The 26281-nt window shown below is 37.0% G+C and overlaps 2 protein-coding genes across 12 annotated transcripts; both read right to left on the reverse strand.

Annotated features, from left to right (window-relative positions):
• Nucleotides 1–443: 443 nt before the first annotated feature.
• Nucleotides 444–25353, reverse strand: LOC6579678 (kinase D-interacting substrate of 220 kDa). Of its 11 annotated transcripts, none has more exons than XM_044010496.1 (13): nucleotides 24672–25353; nucleotides 7329–7463; nucleotides 7065–7262; nucleotides 5451–7011; nucleotides 4157–5369; nucleotides 3918–4096; nucleotides 3625–3857; nucleotides 3391–3561; nucleotides 3110–3316; nucleotides 2969–2998; nucleotides 2541–2877; nucleotides 910–1191; nucleotides 444–843 (listed from the first exon to the last, which is right to left on the reverse strand). In XM_044010496.1, the coding sequence occupies exons 2-13, from the start codon at nucleotides 7437–7439 to the stop codon at nucleotides 653–655; spliced, it is 4713 nt and encodes a 1570-aa protein (XP_043866431.1). In that variant the 5' UTR covers nucleotides 7440–7463; nucleotides 24672–25353; the 3' UTR covers nucleotides 444–652. The 11 variants fall into 11 exon arrangements, with proteins under 11 accessions (XP_043866431.1, XP_043866429.1, XP_043866430.1 ...); XM_044010494.1 differs by lacking the exon at nucleotides 24672–25353 and adding an exon at nucleotides 19531–20087; XM_044010495.1 differs by lacking the exon at nucleotides 24672–25353 and adding an exon at nucleotides 14818–15105.
• A 417-nt stretch (nucleotides 25354–25770) lies between these two features.
• LOC6579679 (60S ribosomal protein L29) lies at nucleotides 25771–26216 on the reverse strand. Its single transcript, XM_002005525.4, has 2 exons — nucleotides 26073–26216; nucleotides 25771–25987 (listed from the first exon to the last, which is right to left on the reverse strand). The coding sequence occupies exons 1-2, from the start codon at nucleotides 26172–26174 to the stop codon at nucleotides 25859–25861; spliced, it is 231 nt and encodes a 76-aa protein (XP_002005561.1). The 5' UTR covers nucleotides 26175–26216; the 3' UTR covers nucleotides 25771–25858.
• Nucleotides 26217–26281: the final 65 nt, after the last annotated feature.

The following is a 26281-nucleotide window of genomic DNA, read 5'->3' on the forward strand; positions in this document are numbered from 1 at the left end:
CTTACTCCTATTAGCCAACACTGTGTTATCCAGTAAGCATCAATAAATTAGTAATACATCACGCATTTTTTAGCACTACAGTTTATTTTACAAGTGCATTGCCTAATTTTTTCTAATGCACAGATTAGATACAAAACAGACTGCAGCATTTTGACAAGTAAACAAGAATTGGCTAAGCACACTAAAGTGTGGCATCTAATATCGATAAATGGTCAGTTATCGGAACTGAACTAGTTGAATAATTGGACTCACGCTTGCGTCGATACTCATAACGGTAATGATAGTGCGGTAACTTACCGCCGGTAAGCCGCCAACAAAAAAATACGTTTTGTTATCGTACAAATGTTCAATTTTAAATGAAAAATTTTATTTGGTTGTAAAGATTTTTTTATTAAATTTACTTGTCTTAATTGTCGTATGCATATATTCATGTAGAGCGCATATTAAATTCATAATAGTAAGTGTATATATTCATTCAATTCATTTTCTAGCAATATTAAATTATTACAACGTTAAACAGTGACACGCGTTACACGAACTACAGCCTATTTGTAACTTAATTTAAGTGGCACTAAGTAAAAAGCACATATTGAATCTTCTGTTGTAGTTTTTGTTGTTGTTCTTGCTGCTGGTCGCAGTCATTGCAGTCCTATCATTTGCGCACCGTAAACACCAAAGGCGCCGACTCATCCTCCTGCTGGTCGAGCAGTGTGGTCCTAATAGCACGTATCGACGCACGCTGCTGTGCCTCGATATCCTCGTATTCGATGGACGAGGAGCGCAGCAGCTGAAATTGCGCATTTGAGTCATTTTTGGTTATGATCAGCGAGGCAGGCCGGGGACCTAAGAGAAGGAAAGAAAATGTAATTAATAAAGGAATATGTAAATATTTCATATAAATAGCATTACCTGCTGGCGGCTTGGTGGTTAAGCGCCCCTTGCTGCTGCCCGGCCCACTCGCCAGTTCCACTTGACGCTCCGAGACGTATTCCACCTTTGAGGCATTATTGTTATTGTTATTGTTGATGTTAGCCAAATTGCTGCTGCTGGGCGTTTGTTTGATCGATACGCGCTTCTCCGACTTCACGCTGCCCTGCTGCTTCAATATGGAATCGCGCCGCTGCTGCATTGGCGAGCCGGACGTGAGCAGCGTCGGAGCAAACAAGGCACCGGCACTGGACAAATCGAGGTCTACAAATTTGATAAATGTAAAATTAGAAATGTAGGAAAAGGGGGATTACAGCTAGTGGAAAGTACACAAAGCGAACACAATTAGCAACCAGATGATGCTCGTGACAGATTTATTCTGTTTGATGGAAGACTTGATGGCAGTGCAGAGCTCCTTTTCCACGATGTATATATATCTATGTAGATCTTAAATATAAGTATTTTGTTTTCTTTTACCCAACACCATTGGTTAATAAATATTTACAAGCTAAGCTAAAGTTTGCATGCATTAATCAACGAAATTCAATAGAAAGCAATAAAAGCCACTTTTATTTTGTTTTGTCGAACATAGAAAAATGCGATTGTAAAAAGTTGTTCATATTATTATTATTTATTTAATCTTTCATATTATCAAGTTAAAAAACTCGCTCGTGGAAGCAGCTTTGGTTAGTTGTTCATTTTAATTACGATTGTGTTTTTTTATGGCAACTTAAAACTAATTTTAAATAAACGTGCAGTCGTTTTTGGAATACATTTTGTAAATTATGCAAATACTATAAATCAAAATACTGTATATAGCTAAAAACCTGAACACAAGGTTTTAGAGTTTGGATTAGGTTGTTTATGAACTATTGCCAATTTAACAAAAACATCAACATAAAAAAAAGAAGAAAGAAATATATTAAATTACGTTAAATAGCGTATAAAAGCCATGTCTATGGAAGAATCTTTTAAATAAAATTGCAAAAGCGTTTTCAACTTGTCAACAAGGTTTGATAATGGCACATATATATAGTATATATATAAAGATATATAATATATAGGTAAGTGTATATATGGTTAGACAACTAATTGTTTAGTAAATGTTTCTTAAGAACTATGCCAGACCTAAAGTTACACCAAATACAAGTGTGTTCCTTAATACCTATTTTAATATATATGCTATAATTAATCTTACTCCTATATAGTAGACACATGAATGTACATACATATGTAAGTACATTCGTATGTATAATTATTTCAATTGTTCAGCTTTCGAATCGTTTTCAGTTGTCTTTTACAGGTTCGTTGGTTAGGAAGCTCTTTTGTAATACAGATATGTTTGTTAGTATATGGTAAACATATAGTAGAGGAATTTTATAATTTGGTATCATCGTAAATCTTATCTGAGTTGGGCATCACCACCACCGTTGGCACCTGGGTGTAGGGCGTCATGGGTTCGATCAGCAGCTCATCGGCAATCGACCTTGGACGCGCACCGTGCGCCAAGCCATGCTGATTATAGAACATACTACCAACACCACCAACACCACCTCCACCGCCACCACCCACGTTTATCAAATCGGCGTTACTGCCGCTACTATTGCCATTACCCATACGCATCTGGAGCCCGCCGCCGGCAGCTCCACCAGCGTTCAGACTTTGCAGCGAGTGCGAGCTGGCACTGCGATTGTATTCGTTGTTGTTATTGTTGTTGTTGTTGTTGTTGATGTTGTACTGCAGCAGATTGTGAATCTTCTGCTCGTCGGATGGCGAACCAAACTCGGAAGACTCGCGAATGGGTGCTAATTGCAGCTGTGCGGCAGCAGCTAACATCTCACCTGTGGGCAAACCAGACGGACTGGGTCTCTCACTGCTGGCCACATCCTCGAAAGCCTCCTCATTCAATGTTTGCAATGCGCCGCAAATCATTTGCTCCTCAAGCGTAACCTGCACAAGACAAGATTTCATATTTTAATCATATACATACAATCATTTTGAAGAGGACTCGAAAAAAGTTTGGTTCTGTGAGCTTTTTTACCTGCAGATACTCATAGTCATGGATTTTTGACTATTTCGGTAAGCGTTAGACAGAGACAAAGATAAACACAATTATGTACATGGATGAAGATCCTGTCTGCTTTCAGCTTTATATGTAAAGCTAACCCATTTATTAACTAACCTGTTTCTCCATATGACTGACAGAGTTTCGCCGTGACAGCGAAGGCGCTGGGATTGCCTCGGGCACCTCTCGCATCACGGGCACAGCGGCTGGGGGCTCTGCTATAGAGGGCTGTGGCCGAATCTTGCGTGGCAGGCGTTCCACATCGCGCAGGGTGGTAATAAGCAGTCGAAACAGTTCCCAATGGCCGAAGCTCAGGCCAAGCACCTGCATGGAGTAAATAATTGAATTAAAAATTAGATATATCTGTACACAAAATATATTCCCTGCTATATATATACCGCTTTGAGGTCCGTCAGTTCACAGTGCTTCAGCACGCGGCCGTTGATGGCATTTTCACGCAGCACAGGCGCCAGTTTCGGTAGCGCTGGCTTGAGATCCTCAATGCGTTCCAGCAGGCTGATGACGCCCTCGACGGTGAGGTCCGTGAGCTTTGTTTGTAGTATATCATCCTGTGTAAAGCAATTGGCAAATTATAGTAAAAGTTTTCTCCACCAATTGAATCTCTTTCTTACGCTAAAGGACTCGCTGGGCGATGGTATCAGCGGTGTTGTTGGCTCCATCACACTCAGATGGCGCGAACGCATCTCATTGGCCACAAAGTCGTTCTGCAGCATTTGGTAAGGCGGATAGACCTGGGGGGAAGGCACATAGGTTGTTGGCGGCGGATGTGGGCGCATGCTGTGCGTGATGCTGGGACGTGTTTGCAGCACCAGCGAGCCTTCGTCTTCGATGATTTGTTGATCCTCTGTGACAGCGGGAAATTGATGATTAATGTTCATTACGAATTCATTCAGCAATCACTTACCTTTGAGCACCTTTCTGAGATACGGATCCAGATTGATTGTGAAGGGCAAGAATATGCGCAAATCCGCGACCAATAAATCTGATTTATGCAGCTGCAGAAATGCGTCCAGCTTGCGCTCATCGCGATCCAGCTCGAGCAGAGGTGCCGCCTCACGCAGACAGGCGAGTTTCGGGCGAACTCTGAAAGAGTTCAAGTTAGGTTATTGAGTAATGCATTAATTTCAAGCTTGTCTCACTTACTTTTCATAGACACTCTGCAGCGAGATGTTCTCATCGGCATTGGTGTCCATAAACTGATCGTGATGGAGCACAATCATGCTGGCGCGCAGTGGCCATTGCTCGGTGAGATTTATCCAGGAACTGAGGCGATACCAGCTGAAGTCGATCTGGAATGCTTTGAGTAGACGCACTGTGATGTAGATGACGTTCATCAGGCGGCGCATGCTGCGCGGATTCACATCGCTGAAGTAATCATCGGTGAGCACAATGCGCGACAGATCAAGCACCCCTTGAGGATTCTGGCCCAGTCTATGCAGATTGGAGCCAATCGAGCTGGCCACGGACTCGGACAGACGCAACTTTTTACCACTGCCGCCACCGCGTTGAGTATTGTGCGGCGCACGTAGCTTCTCCTGGCTAGACATTATCTCTGAGGCATTGGACAGACGTCGCGCTGAAACCGAGTGGCCCAGCGAGGGTCCGTCGTCGACTTGGTAGTCTGCGCCGCTCCGTTTGAAGAGCAGCGCCGTCATTTGGGCCCGCTGCACCTTGCGCAGTCCAGAGTTTTGCAGATAAACCGGCAGATGGACCAAGTTACGCAGGAAGTCGTGACCTCCAATGCCGCCCTCGGTGAACAGCCTGCGGCTATTAGCCTCAGCGGCCTTGGCAATCACATGCGGATCCACTGAGATGAGCAGGACGAAGGGACGATTGGGCGAGGAGAGCAGCGTTTGCACAGCATTCAAGAGCGTCAAAATGCGTTCCGTATCACACGAGTCCAGAGCATCGATGACGCCCACCAAGCGACTCTGCTGATTGGTAAACGCATCCAGACACTTGACCATATCCGTCAGCACAGCCACCTCGGCGCCCAGCAGAGTCAGGGGCGCATTCTCGTTGGAGCGCACGGCCCGCTTCAGCTGGCGCTTGTGCGAGATGAACAGCGAGCCACAGACCTTGGCCAGCACATGCAGGTGCGTGCAGATGAGCGTCACTAGCACCGCAGCTATCACATAGACGGCCACCAGAATCTGCTCGCGCTCAACGTCATTGGCGTGCGTGAAGTAGGCAACTATCAGTGCTATGCCCGCCACAAGGGTGATCAGGCCGAGCTCGAAGAGCAGCACAATGGGCAGGCAGCACATGCGACGCCAGCGCCAGCCCACATCCATTTTCAGGCACTTGGGACGAAAGGCACGATACAGACGCGTCGACAGCCAGCCATAATGTGACTCTGCAAAGGCAAATAGAATTCAGTTAATAATATATTTATATATATCACAATATCCGCATCATTAGCTAAGTAACTACGCACCAATGGCATCCAGCAGGGAGGCCAGCATGTGCGCCACGGCGCCGTCGCCCGTGGGCGAGGCACTGCTCGCTTCCGCAAAGTGAAAGCGCACGGGCTTGGGCTGGGAGTCGGCCTGCGGACCGGGCGGATGGCAGAATGTGACCTGCAGTATGAGGCGCAGCCGTGTCATGCGCTTCTCCAGCGCATGCAGCACAGAGTAGGCCCAAAACATGTCCATTTGGTAGTTAAAGTACTTCGTAGCCGCGAGCAGGAGATAAGCCAATACCAAGAAGATAACTGCAGCCAATACGCCCCACAGCACAGACCACGTGCTCAAGCCCACAATTGTTCCGATCAGCAGCGAAATGTGCAGGCAAACCATAAACAGGAGGCTGCCAGTCTTGGTCGGTGGCTCCGCCCACTGCTTGGCAAAGTTGTTCATTTCGTCGCGCAGTTTGTTCAGCAGGAAACTCTTGCCGCTGCCCCACTTGGCGTAGAGGCCGACGGTGATGGGCGTGGTTAGAGTGGGCTCGCTGAGCACATCGGCGAGCGCCGACGAGTACAGCTCATAGCCCAGCATGCCCTCCGAGTCTTCGTTGGTATTGAGGCGTCGCGCACCAAACACTTGACCCAAGATGGTCTTCTGATGCAGCGAGTCAATGTTGTAGGGCGTCTCCCCAGCCTTGTTGGCGCGATACAGCAGCTGGCTGTGCTTGGGATTGCGCAGCAGCGCCTCGACAATGGCCTTGGAACGAGCACGCATCGCTATGTGCAGGCAGGTGTCGCCACGCTTATCGCTGGCCGTCACCTTGGCCTTGCGATCGAGCAGCATGTGAACAATCTCCAGATTGCGGTTGCGAACGGCACGCAATAGCGGCGTATCGCCATCTTTGGTAGAGGACTCCAGGTCGGGATTGGTGAGCAGCAGCAGTTTCACAATTTGTGTGTGGCCCTTCTCCACGGCCGTGTAGATCGCCGTCTTGCGATCCTTGCCTTGGATATCCACATCGGCGTGTTTCTTGAGCAACGCTTCGACCACCGTACGGTGTCCGCCCTTGACGGCATGTATCAGCGGCGTATCTCCACCACGATCCTGGATATTGATGTAGGCGCCAGCAGCTATCAGAGATGCGGCGATATCCTGAAAGCCTTCGCGACTGGCTATGCACAGCGCTGTCATGCCATCCTTGTCGAGGGCATTCACATTTGGCTTCTTCTCCAGCAATGAGGTGACGCAGTCCGTGTGTCCGCCGGCGGCAGCCACCAGCAGGGGCGTCCATGAGTACATGCCGGCGGTGTCCACGTTGGCGCCAGCCTTCACCAGCGTGTCCACGATCTCTACGTTGCCACGACGGCAAGCCCACACCAGAGCCGTGGTGCCATACTTGTCCCCGACATTCACCTTGGCGCCGCGTTGCACCAGCAGCTCCACAATGTCCTTGAAGCCACGGCCCGCCGCCCAGAGCAGCGCTCCCAAATGGTAATTGCCATGGGCATTGCCATCGGCTCCCTTGTCCAGCAGCAGGCGCACCAGATCCGTGTGTCCCCGATATGCAGCCCACATCAGAGCAGTCCAACCGCCCTGCAAGTCTCATCATGAATACCATAATTACTTGAGAGGCTGCATTCGCTTACCATATCGCGATGCTCTATTTCAGCGCCATGATCCAGCAGCAGTTGCACCACATCCAGGTGACCATTGCGCGTGGCGCACAGCAGCGCCGTCCAGTTGTCCAGATCCTCCGCCTGCACATCGGCGCCACGAGCCAAAAACTCACGCACGAACGAGGTCAGACCACGCCCGGCCACGACCATAAGCAGCGTAGTTCCATTCTATAAATGAGGTTGGAGTTTAGGTACAGTTGATAGATATTATATGGATTATCATATATCGCTTACCTCATCGCGATCATCGATGGATAGATGGCGACTATCGAGTATAGCGCGAAGACCGGATATATCATTATTGTCAATGTATTGCAGCACCGCGCGATGTCCGAGCGAACCCATGGAATCTCCGTATCGATTTATATTCTAGACGAAGACGACAAATATTGTAGAGTTAATTATCTATTGGCAATTGCAGAATGTTTTAAATGTTGATTAATCAAACTTCATGCAGTTTTCTTAGTTTTCTTTTATTATTATTTGAATAACTCAATTAAGGGGAGGTCTGGTGGGGCTTGGGGCGGCGGTTCTTGTGTTTTAATTGCGTTACGTTAAAGCAAAACATATTTTAATTAAATATAAATCAACATACAAGATGTGAACACACAAGTCACATGCTCAAATTAGAGGAAGAAGGCTTGTTTGATAAATAGAACACGAACCAACGGAACTACACTCAAAGAAATTTAAGTGCACTAAGTGTATGGGAGTGCCTATAGGGTATATCTAAAGGATATGACATATTTTCGACTTAAACAACACTAAATACAATAACTGAATGTTAAAGTATATGAGGCATTTACATCTTTAGATGAGTTAGCGAAAAAATGTTAAAACGATTTTTAAAATTCCTAATTTTCTTTATATGTTTATTCCAGCCAATCGCTTATACTAAACTGTAAGATTCAAGTGTTTCAAGCTGAATTTATAGCTGGAATCATAGCAATCATTAACAAATAAGTAAATATACATAAAGATCGATTACTTGAATGTCAGAGATAAAATCTCTGATAAGAAGCGCGTATCGTATATTTAAGATCTGCAAATTTAATTGATAAACATGCACTGCGCGTGCGAATACCTTGCGACTGTCAACTTAACTGAAACATGTCAAGTCCATTTCGAACGATTGACGACAACGAGCTGTCAAAATTATTGAGGTGTGGTCTTAGCTAAAAAAAGATATTGATAATGGCGCCTACAAAGACCTAAAAGGATGACGAATTACCGAAGCTAAAATGCCCTTTTTAAAAGGCGTAGATAACAATGATCATTATATTTTCAGCAAGGAATAATTATCTATATAAAATCCTTATATATCAAAATATTCCATTGTCGATAAGATTCTGTTTAAATAAATCTACGTCGCTGACCACATCTACTCCAGGGGTCTTATTTTTGAAGCGAACAATCCTCTGACAGTTCTATGATAAACTTCTTACGTTCCGAAGGCTATATTCCGACTCTACATATGGGAACATTCAGTACATTTAGTTTCACTACTATTTTCATGAATACACTCCATGTAGATCTTGATTTTGATCTAACATTAATATAACAAAATCCCTAATCAAACTATTTCATCTAATTATATATTTATATATCGCACGGTCGTATTATAATGCCTCCTCCTGAAAATTTAAATATTTTTTCTCCTCTTTTATTTAATTTTCACAGAAATTAGATTCTCTATTTGCCTTCGTGGTTTATGATTGCGCCAAAAAAATGAGATTACGAGTATTTACCACTCTAAAATAGGTATCCACTCACGTTTTTGCAGTAGCTTTACTGCCAAAGACGTATCTAAATATTGTATAAATCAGCTAAATTAAACTGACAGCTAAGACCAAATAAAAAATGGGAGCGAATCTAGTTAAAGGAATTACTCGCGATACTAATCAGAATTTATTTTTGTTTTGCTTCACTTTTTTGAAGCGTGAAAATATATTTTATAAATAAATATTTTGTAAACAGTGAAGCGTTAAGGTTTCATCTTAGTAAATGTGTAAGATTATTTTCATTATTATTAACTAGGAATGTTTGTGTGTAAGTACATCTATAGACATAGCTATTAAATAGCGCTAAGTGCTAATACGCATTAAAGCGTCACATATTAATTCGCAAAACAAACATATTTTTAGTATTTTAATTTTTGTTAAGGTTATGATTAAAATTTTAAAACATATATACTGTGTAAATGGAAATAGATTTTTAATTTATATGATAAAGTGTAAAATAAATAAAACGCTTAAATAATAATAATAATAATAAATCTAAAAATGTATTTAAATAATTTTTGTTCATATTCAAATTGTGCATAAAAATTTGTTATTGATTAATTTAGAATTAATAAAAATAAACTGAAAAAAAAAATATATATATATATATATTTATAAAAATAATAATCATAATTAACTAAAAAAAAAAGTTTTAAAGCAGACCAAAATAATATTTATGAAATACAAAAATTTTATAAATAAATACTTTTTGTATTATTACATCAATTTTCAATAAATATGAACCAATATATTCACTTTAGATTTCTTTTTGTTGTATTTTTTGAATTTTAATATTATTTTTGGTAATCTTAAAAATATTATATTTTACTTATATTTATATTTAATTTTAATTCCTATTTATTATTTAATATTATTTATAATAATTTATTTCTCTCTCTAGAAAGTAAACCTAGATTTACGTCACTTGTTGAAAATCAGTTAAATATAGCACGCTTAAATATTTATATTAACTTGTGTGTTTATTAGCTTAGCTGTGTTTTCAGTTATATTTGAATAAATACGAACATTTTTGGCTTTTTTCTTTGTGGGAGAACGTAAGTTGTTTAAGCTTAAACGCGATGCGCTTAAAATTAACTCATCGAAACTTTTGGATAATTTCATTTTGCCGACACTGCAACGCGCGCACGAACTTGGCTTTAGTTGATCTCAAATATTTGTAAACGAAATGTTTTATTTTTATTTATTTAAGACAAGTTCTCTTCACTACAGTTTCTTCTTTTTTTATCAGCTCATGATTTACAGTGCAACGCGCCGCAATTAAGACTAGATACACGTAATTCAGTAACCAAAGCAAGCGACAGTTTTTTTAATTAACTGTAATAAATTGCATTGTATATTTTTATTGTTATATGAATATATATTTAAGCGGTTTCTTATTCTGTTAATAATTATTTATTTGTGTATTTTTTAATTTGTACTATCTCGCAAAGAATGCTTCTGCACGGCACGACGAATTGGCTTTGAATGCGAGCCATGTGCAAGCTGCTGCTGTTATTGGATGGTCGGGCGGTCTGTCGTTTGGTCGTGCTGCTTGGTTAGTCGGGTGTCTGGTGTCGGGTGGTATCGTCGCATGACGTTGTTGTCTCTCGCTTATCAAGCCGAGCCGACCCGACCCGCGCCCCGCTCCGTCCGCTTGCCCAAAAACCCGTCACTGATTACAAATAACAGCAGCACATGTAAGCAGATACTGTCTGGGCCTACAGTTAGAGATCTGTATCTGCGGATGCTCAAATGCGCGCGCGCGCACTATGAAATGCTGTAATTTAGTTTGTTTTTGTTTTCGTTGTTGTTGTTGTTGTTGCCTGCCACTTAAACTTGTTTGCCAATTTGGCTAGAGCAATCAATAGCTGTTGCACATTTGCCGCGCACGCTCTTGCCACAAGCACGCACTGCCACCAACTAACTGGCTAACTGCCCAAATGGCCAACTGGCTAGCTGGCAAGCTGGCTAGCTGGCCGACTGGCTGGCTGGCTGATTTGGCTAAAATGTTGTGCGGGAGATGTGACCAATGACCAGGTGACCAATGACCAATGCTGTTTAGCTGGAATTCTGCTCTTAAGCCTCAGCTTAAGCGCACACTGCCTCAACACTGTCGGACATAAGAAAAAGTTTCTCTTTACTTTACGACTTTGGCATTGCAAAGGCCAACTGCAACCGCACAACTTGGCCGACCAACCTTAGTTGAGTCTCGTTGTTTAGGTATTATTCCATTGCACTCGTTAATTGTTAATCAATTAAATATACATTTTCAATTTCTGCTGGCTCTCGCCCAGTTGGCTTACTCCATTAGTTAATTGAACGAAGCATTTCAGCCAAATTGAATAAACGTAGACAATAAATTCTTTGTGCTGAACCAAGAAATTTGTTATTGTTGTTCGCATGAAAATGGGGATTTTTTTTGCTTTGGCTTTGACGTTGGCTTTGGCTTTGGTCAAGAAAAAAAATCACCGTAAATTTGGGTCAACTGCATATAAATGCAGCTTGATTAATGTTTTTGAAAATTTCCGATTCCAATTAAGTGTAAAATACCTTACACATGTGAAAGCCACACTGATCATTGATTATTGCTGCTGAAAATGCGCTTTAAGAGACTCCAGTTCGCTCCTTTGCAGTGATCGACAGATGAGTGAGTTGCGTAGAGTCAACTCGAACTGCGAGAATCGAGTTTCGGACCCCAGACTAGTTTAAAGCTAATAGATTCTAGTCTATGCTGAAGGTCACTGCAAGCAGTGCAATGAATGGTAGTTAACTCTACTGTTATGTTATTATACTTGCTCAAGAAGTTAAACGAGTATATTGGTGCAGTATCAGAAGAGTTCATTTTGGGTTTTTTACTTGTTCATGAAGTGAAAGTAGTATCTTTAAGCAATATAATGGGAGTTACATTTGGGTATTTATACTGGTTAGCGATTTGAAAAGGGTATAAAGGGTATATTGGTTTGCATGCAGTGCAAATATCAATATTGAAAACAGAGACTAAGAATTCTATAATATTTTCGCTAGTAACGTATCAAATAGAGATACACGATATCTACTATTATTTAAGTTGTTAGAGTCTCATTTAGACAACAATACGCCCATTTTAGGCGTGACACATTGCAATACATCTAGACCCTTACAATTTTATACTGTAAGTAGTTCCTTTTGAGTTTTCTATAAAGTGATTCAATGAGTATTATGCAGTCGGTAACGCCCAACTTGTTTCATGAAAAGTATTAAGAAGTGTAGTAATTAAAGTTTGAATTGAAATTATTAATTACAATACCAATAATAATAAAATGAATATAATTATAATATAATACTAATAATAATATTAATAATAATAATAATAATAATAATAATAATAATAATAATAATAATAATAATAATAATAATAATAATAATAGTAAAAGTAATATAAATAATAATAATAATATAATTTATTTTAATAAATATAATATTCAATATAATATATTCAATATTAATTCTACTTATATTTATAATAATTGTAATACTGCGGATTTCCCACAAATTTTTAGCCATATTTACTTAAAGCTAATACATTATAGTCCCAGAAGTCCATGCGTCAAAAATAACCCATTGATGGACAGTTTTCGATAGGTTGACGACATTTCATAACCGATTACCAATTAGAGGTAATTTTTTAGCCATATCAAGTGGCTGAATTAGCCACAGAGCTGACAGTAAGTCAGCCCTAAATAATGTTTGTTTATCGCATGACGCTCTTAAGTATATTTAATATGTTAAAGGTTATTTCAGCCAGCACGCACCTCAGACATTAAATTGCATAATGGCTAATGGATAGCAAAGCTGAGCCAAGTTGTAAAAATACCAAAAATAGATACGTTAGTTGCCAAACTGCAATGCTTGCTTGCCAGTTTAAGCAGCTGTTAAATATAGATTAATTGTTTAATGAATCACGAAAAGTTATTATTGGTTGATGTTTGTTGTGGTTAGACAAGAAGTAGAACGACAAGGCAAATAATTAACAGAAGAGCATTCAACTTGTTTGGGTTCATAAGCGACAGCATAAGAATAGGAGGAGCAGGGGGAGCAGAAGAGCAATGCAACAAACAACAATGAACAACAATGAACAACAACAACATCAACAACATCAACAACATGAAGAAGAAGCAGAAAAAGTTGCATAGCATGTTTATTTTTAGATGTTGCATTTATAGAACCAGGACGGGTTATATAGGTATAGAGAGGAGTAGGGCATTAGAAGATAAAGCCAGCCAAACAATGAGAGGGAAACAGAGAACGAGATAGAAAGAGAGAGGAAAAGAAAAAAACTAAGTACATTCACATGGATGTGGGAGAAGCGACGCAGTGCCATATTAAAGTGACTGAATCGTCGCGTCGTATGGGGCGTTATACTGTGCTCCTGATGATCGCTGCAGCTGCCGCTGCACGCATCTCCATTCTGCTCCTGGCCATGGCTGTCCGGTGTAGGTGAGCGCGTCGGCGTGGGCGAGGGCGACAGCGTATTTGGATTGCTGCTGCCCATGGCATCCGCTGGCATCGACTCGGCACTCTCAATGTTGATCACGAGACGCGGCAGCGAACCATGCGGCGCAATCTCTGTGCCACGCTGTCGCTGCAGAGTGCGATTGGTTGTGCTGGGCGTGGCGGATTTTGCACTGCGAAAGTCACGATGCTCGTCCCATTCGAGCAGCGGTCGCTGCAGCGACTGCAGATCATGTGTGCCCGTATCGTGCAGGCCACGCACCAAAGCCCCAATTGTGCGCTGCTTGCACGCCTTGACGTCGCTTGAACTGGTTACGGATGATGCTGCTGATGCTGCTGTAGCTGTCGTTGTTGTTGTTGTTGCTGCTGCTGCTGCTGTCGCAGTCACAGTCGCCTTTGGGTCAGCTGCTGTCGTTGATGGCTTTGCTGCTGCTTTTTGTTTAAGCTTTGGCGCTTTATCATTCGGCTGCATGGTCGCTGTTCACTTCTGTATGCACATGCGCTGCTGACACTTTGCGAGTTTCGAGTTCTTCTCTGTCTTTCTTTTCTTTTCTTTTCTTTTTATCGCTTCTTTATGAGTCGGCACAGTAAATGACGCGGACTATGGATTGAGAGCTGCAGCAGCTGCCGCCTGGGCCAACTGATTAGTTATTAAGTATGCTCACATATGACATGTTTAATACTTTTATTAATGTTCTTTCTTTAGTTTGTTCTGCATTTGCAGCAGTTTGTTTTGTTTTTTAATTCTGATTGAACAACAACAATTGAACGTTTGATGCTTTGCCTTGTCTAATTGACTGCATACTCAATTGATCAACTCACAACCAATTGTTGATTCAACACAATCAAGTGAAATGACATTCAAAAACGGAATCGAATCGTGGAGAGTGAAATAGTTCCATATTGCATATAAGTCTGTTCATAAGCATATTGAAGACTTGAGAACTTCAAATAATGAAGTCTTTGGGACAGAATTTTGATGGGGATAAGATGTAAAATGGCAGACAGTATCTTTAACAACCTGAGGCGAAAGAATTATCAAAGGTGGCTCCAAAAATTCTATACTATAATTTTAATTTTTATAATATTAATATTATTTGCTTTTGTTTTAGGACTTACAAATTTTCAATCTGCTTTACAGCAAGATTTTAATTAAAATCTCTTAATATTTGATAAAATGAGTACTCAATCGAAAATACACACATTTCTCTTGCCAATCAGACTAAAACTGCATTCATCTATACTATATTCCATAACTAGTATATCTAGTCTGCTTATCTTATAGTTTATCTTAAGCAAAGAATATATATAACTCTATATATACACATCCACCAAATGCACTCATCATTTTGTTATCATTAGCTTATCTCGATTATAGCTCTTAGCCTTCGCACAGCTTAACTGCATTAAATTTGTAGTTAAATTACACTTAAATTAATTATGTCACACACCTCGGATTCGCCCGGATGCGTTTTCAAACGGGCTTTAAACATTTTGGTTAAACTCTCGCCGCTTAGTTCCGTTTTGAAGGTATTTTACAGCTTCCAGGTAATAGAGAAGATATTGAAGAAAAAAGACCCAAAATAAACAACAATTAATAACTTAAACTCGACCGCTTGCCTTTAATGTTCTAAACGAACTGGCTGCTGGAAGCTGGATGCATGTTCCATATATGGATGAAATGCATGGCGCCACACAGTTTACATTTCACTTTTAATTAATAGAACAAACAATTGAATTTATCACACACACGCTCGATAAGCGCGCAGATAAGCGCCGGATATTAAAACAGAGTGTTGGAACAACTTCAACTTCCTATTTGCAACTTGAAAAACTTTTCTATTGAAATAACTTCTTGTTTTAGGTAATTATTTTCACACTTCGGGAATCATCGCGTCGAACCATTCCAGACTGCGTAGCAAACAAAACTGAATCAAAGACAGCGACTTCAAGTGAAGCGGCCCGTGGAGGGCGATTGCTTTGAATGTTGCCTTCCATTATGACAGTCCATAATAAACTTTATAACTGCTAACAGTGTGTGTCAATAGTAATTTACAGCCACAGCGAGCTTTAGAGATTCAGTGCGATAAATTAACGAAGATTCATTACTTATGTTGTTGTATATAGCTCTGTTCGTCAAATCAACGTCAAGTTACAAAAAAAATCTGAAAAGTATTCTACGTCATCATTCGCTGATTGACTTTACACATAATATGCTTTTCGTAGTAAGTCCTGTATACAGTTGCCATAGCCGTTAAATAAATATAATATCCAAATGTACTACTTATAGTATATGAAGATATTATCTATAGAAACTATCTATAGATAGTATCCACAGATAGTATCTAAAGACACAATCTAAAGATATAATCCAAAGATACTTTCTAAAGATACTATCTAAAGATACTATCTAAAGATACTATCTAAAGATACTATCTAAAGATACTATCTAAAGATACTATCTAAAGATACTATCTAAACATACTATCCAAAGATACTATCTAAAGATACTATCTAAAGATACTATCTAAGGATACTATCTAAAGATACCATCTAAAGATACAATCTAAAGATACAATCTAAAGATACTATCTAAAGATACTATCCAAAGATACTATCTAAAGATACTATCTAAAGATACTATCTAAAGATACTATCTAAAGATACTATCTAAAGATACTATATAAAGATACTATATAAAGATACTATCTAAAGATACCATCTAAAGATACTATCTAAAGATACCATCTAAAGATACTATCTAAAGATACCATCTAAAGATACTATCTAAAGATACTATCTAAAGATACTATCCAAAGATACTATCTAAAGATACTATCTAAAGATACTATCTAAAGATACTATCTAAGGATACTATCTAAAGATACCATCTAAAGATACAATCTAAAGATACTATCTAAAGATACTATCCAATGATACTATCTAAAGATACTATCTAAAGATACTATCTAAAGATACTATCTAAAGATACTATCTAAAGATACTATATAAAGATACTATATAAAGATACTATATAAAGATACTATCTAAAGATACCATCTAAAGATACTATCTAAAGATACTATCTAAAGATACTATCTAAAGATACTATCTAAAGATACTATCCAAAGATACTATCTAAAGATACTATCTAAAGATACTATCTAAAGATACTATCTAAAGATACTATCTAAAGATACTATCCAAAGATACTATCTAAAGATACTATCTAAAGATACTATCTAAAGATACTATCTAAAGATACTATCTAAAGATACTATCTAAAGATACTATCTAAAGATACTATCTAAAGATACTATCTAAAGATACCATCTAAAGATACAATCTAAAGATACAATCTAAAGATACTATCTAAAGATACTATCTAAAGATACTATCCAAAGATACTATCTAAAGATACTATCTAAAGATACTATCTAAAGATACTATCTAAAGATACTATCTCAAGATACTATCTAAAGATACTATCTAAAGATACTACATAAAGATACTATCTAAAGATACTATCTAAGGATACTATCTAAAGATACTATCTAAGGGTACTATCTAAAGATACTATATAAAGATACTATCTAAAGATACCATCTAAAGATACAATCTAAAGATACAATCTAAAGATACAATCTAAAGATACTATCTAAAGATACCATCTAAAGATACCATCTAAAGATACTATCTAAAGATACTATCAAAAGATACTATCTAAAGATACTATCCAAAGATACTATCTAAAGATACTATCTAAAGATACTATCTAAAGATACTATCCAAAGATACTATCTAAAGATACTATCTAAAGATACTATCTAAAGATACTATCTAAAGATACTATCCAAAGATACTATCTAAAGATACTATCTAAAGATACTATCCAAAGATACTATCCAAAGATACTATCTAAAGATACTATCTGAAGATACTATCTGAAGATACTATCTAAAGATACTATCTGAAGATACTATCTAAAGACTCTATCTAAAGATACTATATAAAGATACTATCCAAAGATACTATCTAAAGATACTATCTAAAGATACAATCTAAAGATACAATCTAAAGATACTATCTAAAGATACCATCTAAAGATACCATCTAAAGATACTATCTAAAGATACTATCCAAAGATACTATCTAAAGATACTATCCAAAGATACTATCTAAAGATACTATCTAAAGATACTATCTAAAGATACTATCTAAAGATACTATCTAAAGATACTATCTAAAGATACTACATAAAGATACTATCTAAAGATACTATCTAAGGATACTATCTAAAGATACTATCTAAGGGTACTATCTAAAGATACTATATAAAGATACTATCTAAAGATACCATCTAAAGATACAATCTAAAGATACAATCTAAAGATACAATCTAAAGATACTATCTAAAGATACCATCTAAAGATACCATCTAAAGATACTATCTAAAGATACTATCCAAAGATACTATCTAAAGATACTATCCAAAGATACTATCTAAAGATACTATCCAAAGATACTATCCAAAGATACTATCTAAAGATACTATCCAAAGATACTATCTAAAGATACTATCTAAAGATACTATCTAAAGATACTATCTAAAGATACTATCTAAAGATACTATCTAAAGATACTATCTAAAGATACTATCTAAAGATACTATCTAAAGATACTATCTAAAGATACTATCTAAAGATACTATCTAAAGATACTATCTCAAGATACTATCTAAAGATACTATCTAAAGATACTATCTAAAGATACTACATAAAGATGCTATCTAAAGATACTATCTAAGGATACTATCTAAAGATACTATCTAAGGGTACTATCTAAAGATACTATATAAAGATACTATCTAAAGATACCATCTAAAGATACAATCTAAAGATACAATCTAAAGATACAATCTAAAGATACTATCTAAAGATACTATCTAAAGATACTATCCAAAGATACTATATAAAGATACTATATAAAGATACTATCTAAAGATACCATCTAAAGATACTATCTAAAGATACTATCCAAAGATACTATCTAAAGATACTATCTAAAGATACTATCTAAAGATACTATCTAAAGATACTATCCAAAGATACTATCTAAAGATACTATCTAAAGATACTATCTAAAGATACTATCCAAAGATACTATCTAAAGATACTATCTGAAGATACTATCTAAAGATACTATCTAAAGATACTATCTAAAGATACTATCTAAAGATACTATCTAAAGATACTATCTAAAGATACTATCTAAAGATACTATCTAAAGATACTATCTAAAGATACTATCTAAAGATACTATCTAAAGATACTATCCAAAGATACTATCTAAAGATACTATCTAAAGATACTATCTAAAGATACTATCCAAAGATACTATCCAAAGATACTATCTAAAGATACTATCTGAAGATACTATCTGAAGATACTATCTAAAGATACTATCTGAAGATACTATCTAAAGATACTATCTAAAGATATTATCTAAAGATACTATCTAAAGATACTTTCTAAAGATACTATCTAAAGACTCTATCTGAAGATACTTTTTAAAGATAGATCTATAGATAAAACATATAGACAAAATTTAAAGATATTATTATTATAAATAACGCTTTTCATTTTGCATTTTCATTTTGAATTTAAGGTGAACATAGACCTATAAATTATATTAACTATCGCATACTTTTAGGCTACCAAAGAGTACCTAACCATCAGGGCTGGCAAACATTCTTTGCTCTATATGCCTAAAGTCATATTGGACTTGCTTATAAATGCATTATACTTAAACTTTTTGGCTAATGAGCTAAGACATTAACAACAGACTTTTTACAGACCTAATTATATATGAGCAAAAAAATAAAAATGTCTATGCCCCGAAGGTCTGTCGCTATCGACTTACAGTTTGTAGAATTCTAATCAGCATACAATTGTGTACATCACACATACATATATATAAATTATATATATATATATATATATATATATATATACTAGAACACATGTTTAATTTGACTGCTGCCTGTCTGGCTGGCTGGTTTAATTTACCCACGTTTACCCAAAATATCTCTGCTTATCAGATAAGCTAGCCAAAACATATGGTCGAGCCGGCGCGGCGGCAGACGTAGAATCGAAATTACCCACCTGGACGGAGTTATTGCTGCGCCCAAAGGAGCTGCGAAAGAATCCAAACGGGAATATGCTGCCATAGCCGCCGGAATCGTGACGCTCGCGGCCGGAGCTCGTCGTCGCGGCGGAGGTCGGCGGCGATGAGGGATTTAGGGGCGACATCTCCGAGTAGGCGCGCCCCAATTGATCCAACTTGGGGGTGCGAACCATTTTGCACAGTTTTTTCGCTGGATTTCTTTTTGTGCTATTCTTCTATTTATACACTAAAGCGTACATTTAATACACAACAAACAGTTAAATTGCAAAACATTGAATGGGAAATTGTTTCCGTTTAGCGCAACTTATTTAGCTCGTGCCAATTACTTGCATGCGCCGATCAAATATTTACCGCTGATAACCTTTTTGATACTAATTAAGGTTTTTTATTTTCGTCAGCACACACAGATTCAACGGATTTAAATATTATTTCTAATTCCGTTTTTTATTTATTATCATTTTTATTTTTTTTTTTTAGCTCGGCGCGCCGTATTCGAGCTGTCGAGCACACGCAACGCGCACTGCTGGAAAACTAACCGCAGGCAATGCCCGGGTTCTGGACAGGCAGCGACAGCAAATAATGCAGCTAGCTCACAACATGTGCGCCTAGCATTCTCTTCAGTTCGTATACCCCGTAAGTGAACTATGCAGCAGAGTGGGTGTAACGAACTTTTTGTAGCTTATCATAATAAGCAATGATATTTGCTTACATTTTCTTATTTTTCATACCCTGTAATTGAATATTTTATATACAATCTTCCATTGTCAATACTAAATATATTGTAATTGATTTTGAATATTACCCATATGCATATTCTTGAACTATATTTTCCTATTTTTTCCCCAATTCAATTAAAATATTATTAGCATTTCTTCTAGAAACTATAATTACAGATAATCTGTTAGTCGCGCATTCCCTTCTAGCTGATCTTTACCTATTCATTTTGATAAAGAAACACTAGAGTTTAGCGAAACATTAACGGCGCTTTCGTACAGCTAAACTTGTGCAGAAACCCACCCACACATATACACACACACATACGCACATATACTCCCACACACACTCCAATTACTGGCGCCCAAAATGAGCAATCACATCGGCTACTAATTACTGTTGTGCCTGTATTAAGTTATCGTAATAACTGTTGTCTGCTTGCGGAACGACGGAAAGGAACGTTCAAATTACGCACAGCAGCTCTCGCAGACAGTAAACAGTGAGTGAGCAGACTCACACTCTCCGTCTCTCTCCCTCTTGCTCTCACACACTTGCGCATTGTCTGACATATAGTAGTATTCGTTAAGTTAAGTCAGATCTCGTTGACTGATAACGCCGCCCGTTGGCTGTCTACTCCCAGCCCAAAGCACACAGAGAAGCGGAACGGCATTTCATGTTGACATAGCGTTCCCCAAATATGTACTCAGTTATGTTTGAGCCTACGAGAGAAATTGAAGAGATTTTGACTGCACATTCACACGTATTTAATTGAGGTAAGATAACTAAATATAATAATTAGTATATATAGTTTACATAATAATAACATAATGTTATGTTACACATACTAAATATGCACAGCAGAATATTCATATAGTTATACTACTCTGTTGATTTACCTGATGTATGAAAATTAATTTTTATCATTTATTATTTTAATACCAATTCTGTTTACAGTTAAATACCGGAGCTTTGCTTTGTATTCCTGTTTGAGGTATCTATAAGCCCCTTTCTGAATCCACATACTGCAATATGTAAGTAACTAGGCGTTGGGCATAGCCCTATTATTATTATTATTATAGTTGCCATGGGACCGCGCAATTGAATGTGTACTAAATATCAAAAAATAATAATCTACACGAAATCACTCGAGCAGAAAATATCTAAAATGTTGTAGATAATACTATAATTGAGGTATAGTATATACAAATGTATAAATAAAAAAATAAAATATAATATAATACATTCTATGTTTAAATGTATAGGGAAAATACCAAATCAGCAATTTAAAAAAAATTGCTATATCAATCATGAAGATAGGACATGAGGACTTTACGTTAAGCCGTACGAAGACAGCTATAAGACTAACAAATCTAGACAGTTCTTTTTAACAAGCTGTTTATGCAGACTTTACAACGGCCTTGTTTTAATTCAAATTGAAATAGAGAATGCAGAGCATACTTTAGGGCGCTTTAATTTTAAAGATGTGGAGAGATGGTAAGGAGACAAGCTTGGATCTTTCTTAACTGATATATGAATATAAACAAGACAGATGTAGATGTACATAAGTACTACTAAATATATATCAAATAAAATCTATGTATACAATCATTTCGACTCCAACAACTCAGCCTGCATATATATCATAAATCAATAGATTTAATTAAAAATCTTTAAGATACTCTGCCCATTTTCAATCAGGTTCATTTAATGCAGTTTATTTATTGTAAAGTACGACAATTCTAAATAAGAGAAACAATGCTTATTAACAGAAATATATATACACATATATGTATATAATTATTTTCCTCTGCGCCTGTGTATATATATTTTGTATATACATATATGTAAGTGCACAAATATATAATTATTTTTATACAACTTGCCAAGCAATTTGTGAGTGAAATTTTGCGCCTGTCTGCCATCGGTCTATCAACAATTCCCAGAATAGCCAAAGCAGAGACAAAAACAACAATACCGAACAAAGTCGAAATAATGATGTAGTATCATAGACAATCATTAAACTTAATTCATTAAACTTCAGAATTTTATTGCTTACAACAAACGTTGAGAACGTTGACTGCCAGTGGAAGGAAAACAGTCATTGTTTTCAGCTTTTCCGGTTATCACTATTGAAAGCTAGTCGTCGTGGAAACCGAAAGGCATAGACTTAACAAATTTAGATAGCAGACTATGAAATTAAAAAAAAAAAAAACGATGAACTGATTAAATACTTTGTTTATTATCATATCAATCCGCTATCTTTAGTACAAATATATTTCAAAAGCATCTGAATTCAAAGTGCGAGTCTTTAGGAAACTCTGCAATTGCTAATGCTAAATGGTCCTTAGATCTTGTTATGACTGATGTATCAAAAAATTTACAACACTAACCTATTACTGGATATTACTACAAAATCGCACACATGGACAGAAACTCTTAGCTCAATGCCGGGGTTTCCAGTTCCCAAACTTTGTTGCTTAAAAAAACATAATATATAAAAGCGCATATATAAAGATATATATACCATATATAAATGTAAACATCAAGTATCAAGCGCAAGTTTTGTTTTTGTGAGCAACTGATGAGTCATTCGTAAAATTCGATAGCTGACATCGGCAAAACTTACTTGCGTAGTATACGTGACACCCGTTTCGCTTAGTGCTTGGGATTCCATGAAATGAGATATGGAATAAACTGGCAGATTGTCCATCATTTTCGATTTTGATTAATCACTAGTAATATATTTCAATATCACTAAGCCGCGTACATCTAATGTATCTCTGACACTCTCAAAGGCTCAAAAGCAACTGCCAAAGTTTTCGCTCAATGCCTATCTCCAGTTGATTTGATTTATTAATTTTAACAAATTAACATCAATTTGTGTACTGTTATTGATCGTATTAATCTGATCGGATATTTAAGAGACATGTATTTCGAGAGTATCAAATATACTCTATAAATTAATTTGGCATAACGAGATATTCTGTTTGCAGAGCTCAAAATATACTGCTTAAATAACTCTCATAACTTCCTTCGTTGAGTCGCATATAAAGAAATAATGTTAATGTAACTCTATTCTCATTCTCATAACAATTGATATATGTGATTATAATTGTAAATGATCTCCGAAAGCAAATATTTTTTTTAGTACATATAAACACATTCCTAAACATAGCTCTCCTAGGCGATTCTCATAATAATAAATAAGCTGAAAATACAACTGCTGGCACTCCCAATAACTATTTTAATATGAGTTTGAGTATGCCGTCACAGAGGGTGGTTCGAAAAGTTAAGCGGTTCAAGTAAACTTATTTAAAAGACGACAAATTTACATATGTATATATTTAATAATTAGAAATATACTTTACTGACAGTCCCACATATATTCTAAACTTTTTCTGTACTTGCTTAGATTTTTGATAAAGCTACCTTCGATGCCCAAGTTTAATCATATATAAATATGCTAAAATATAAGGCCAATTAATCAAATGAAGAAATTGCAATCTTAATAGTCCGTTGACAAGACGAAACGCCGGCAGATTGATAATAGCAGAGTGACATATATAAACTGTGCATATATGTAGTCGTATTTCTGTATATATCCACACAACTAGCTTTCTTATCGGCCCATTTGTTTGTAGATAAGCCCAGTTGGCAAATAGAAACTGGCACAGAAACAAAGATAAAGTGCGCTTAGTTTCGAGTGCGCTGGCATTAAGACGTATTCATTTCAATTATGACGAATGACGATAAAGGTATACTCTGTGGACTTTGTGGAGTGCCCCACACCTCAAATGGGAAGTAATTCATTTTCAATTCCGTCTATTAAATACTCGTTAGCCACAAATGACTGGCAAATACCAAGTTGAGCAGAAAAGAAAAGAAAAGATTCGTTTTACAGAAATAAGCCAAGGGTAAATGAAATTATTTAAAACGAAAAATGAATAAAACAAAAAATAAAGAAAGCAAATTTTCTTTTTGTTTGTTTAAAATATAAAATAAGAATAAATACATTTCATACTTCCACATTCCTACATATAGTTTAATGACTTTGCACTACTGTACTTGGCATTTAAAAATAAATATATTGTGAAATTTTGTTAACTTGCCTCTACAGAAAATATTAAAATTGATTGGTCACACAAATGACATTATTATTAAATTAATTAGCACCTCTTTAGTTAATGCGAAATTCTACAAAAGTCATGGAAAATAGTCTAATCGTGCCTGTGGAATATTTGCTATGGATTGTTGTTTGGATTTAATGTCTAACTAAGCATTACTGAAACAAATTAAATAACAAATTTGAAAGTAGCTCAAATTTGGACTGTTTGCATCAATACTGTAAGAACAGAAGTTGATTTATATATGTATCTACCGATATATCTATATCAATGACACTCACCGGTTAAATCAATCAATTGTTGTTGTTATTGTTATTGTTATTATAGGAACGATAGTCAGTTATACAAATTTGCCGCGCAAAAACCAAACACTCTGGCAGGATCAGACACATTGACAACAAACGACAGCTGAGCACAGCTGAGCGCTGCCCTGTGTGTGTATGTGTGTATGTACTTGTATGTATGTATGTAGCTTTGTCTGTATGTATACACGCACGTGTGTCGCTGTATGCGAGTTTGTATGCCCGACAATGAAACGTCGATAAAAACTGATTACAACTACGCCCGCATTAGCTCTTACACTAGTTTCAATAACATCAGCACTTTAACAGTTAAAATTGAATATGTCGGTTATAAATAATTGAAATAAACTGTCACGAACACACAATAAAAATTATATATGTACATATTCACGTACATATAGATGAGCACCAAGCATTCGCAGCAGCACACTGCGCGAAAAATGATTCTTTCACTATTTGCATTTGAATTTGAGCAGTAGATATTCACTGTTTACATAATTTGCGATTTGTATATTAAATAGAATTATGAAACAATATCTTCACACTCTATTATAAATTGTACTATTATTAAATTAAGTTACATATATGGCGACCGAACAACAGTTCTACGTTCGCTGCCTTTTGCTACCCAACAAACAATGGGCAACGCGCTTACGAATTTTCATACAATTGGCTAGTCGCCGAATTGTTTGCTTGGCTATGTCTGGTAAGAATGTTGCCAGATTGACAAATGCCAAAACGTTCACAATATGGCCAAGCGTAACTACAAAAGCGCGCAGAATTATCGATATACTAAAGAAATGTAAGCTATTGTTGCAAAATTAACAATTTAAAATTTTTTATCTTTGAAAGGGATGGTTTTTTTTTATAAGTTGAATACATATTTAAACTGGTTTCTATTGATTATTATTGTAATTTAAAGGGCAATCGGGTATAAAATGTAATTCACATTCAATTTGACTTAAGTTGCTTCTTTTACAAATTTAACAATGTTTTATTTACTTTGCAAAGCGATATGCAACATAAGAAATTAATACCATTTTCCCATCACTAGTGGAAACGAACACAGAATCATAAATAAAATTTATGTACATTCGTTAAATGTATTTTTCCTTTATTCTAAGACACATTTTGCACTCAAAACAATATCGAATGCTGCCTGGAATTTACAATTTAACGGGCTTGGGTTTGCCTTGCTGGGCAGCAATGCGCTCCTTGTAACGCTTGACTGCCTCCTCGCGGGAAAGGTTACCCTTGCGTGCATATCGCTGGTTGATCAAGAACTTGACATCCATCTGTGGAACAATATGAAATATGTCAGAATATGGAGTATGATAGAGGATGGTAATCTATCCTCTCATTTTTCTGTTTTCTACTTACGCCCAGGGTGGACTCGTGGCGTTTGCGCATGGGGCGCTTGATGCCATTGCGATGAGCCTTCTTGTTCTGGTTGTGATTTGTGTGATTCTTGGACTTGGCCATTGCGAGTTATCAAACTGTTTTTGCGGCAGAAGTCGGCGACCAGTCAAAGAGTGATACAACATAAAAACAAAAAATTTCCATTAGAGAACACAATTTATAGATTATTT

The sequence above is a fragment of the Drosophila mojavensis genome, unplaced genomic scaffold (assembly GCF_018153725.1).
Source record: "Drosophila mojavensis isolate 15081-1352.22 unplaced genomic scaffold, ASM1815372v1 contig_80, whole genome shotgun sequence".
Taxonomy (NCBI): domain Eukaryota; kingdom Metazoa; phylum Arthropoda; class Insecta; order Diptera; family Drosophilidae; genus Drosophila; species Drosophila mojavensis.

Coding starts and splice junctions, on each gene's coding strand:
- LOC6579678 (XM_044010494.1), bottom strand. CDS start 19,725: ATGGTTCGCACCCCCAAGTTGGATCAATTGGGGCGCGCCTACTCGGAG. Junction 3,858..3,917: donor TCTCAGAAAGGTGCTCAAAG/GTAAGTGATTGC, acceptor CCGCTGTCACAG/AGGATCAACAAATCATCGAA. Junction 3,317..3,390: donor AACTGACGGACCTCAAAGCG/GTATATATATAG, acceptor TACTCCATGCAG/GTGCTTGGCCTGAGCTTCGG.
- LOC6579679 (XM_002005525.4), bottom strand. CDS start 26,174: ATGGCCAAGTCCAAGAATCACACAAATCACAACCAGAACAAGAAGGCT. Junction 25,988..26,072: donor GCCACGAGTCCACCCTGGGC/GTAAGTAGAAAA, acceptor ATTGTTCCACAG/ATGGATGTCAAGTTCTTGAT.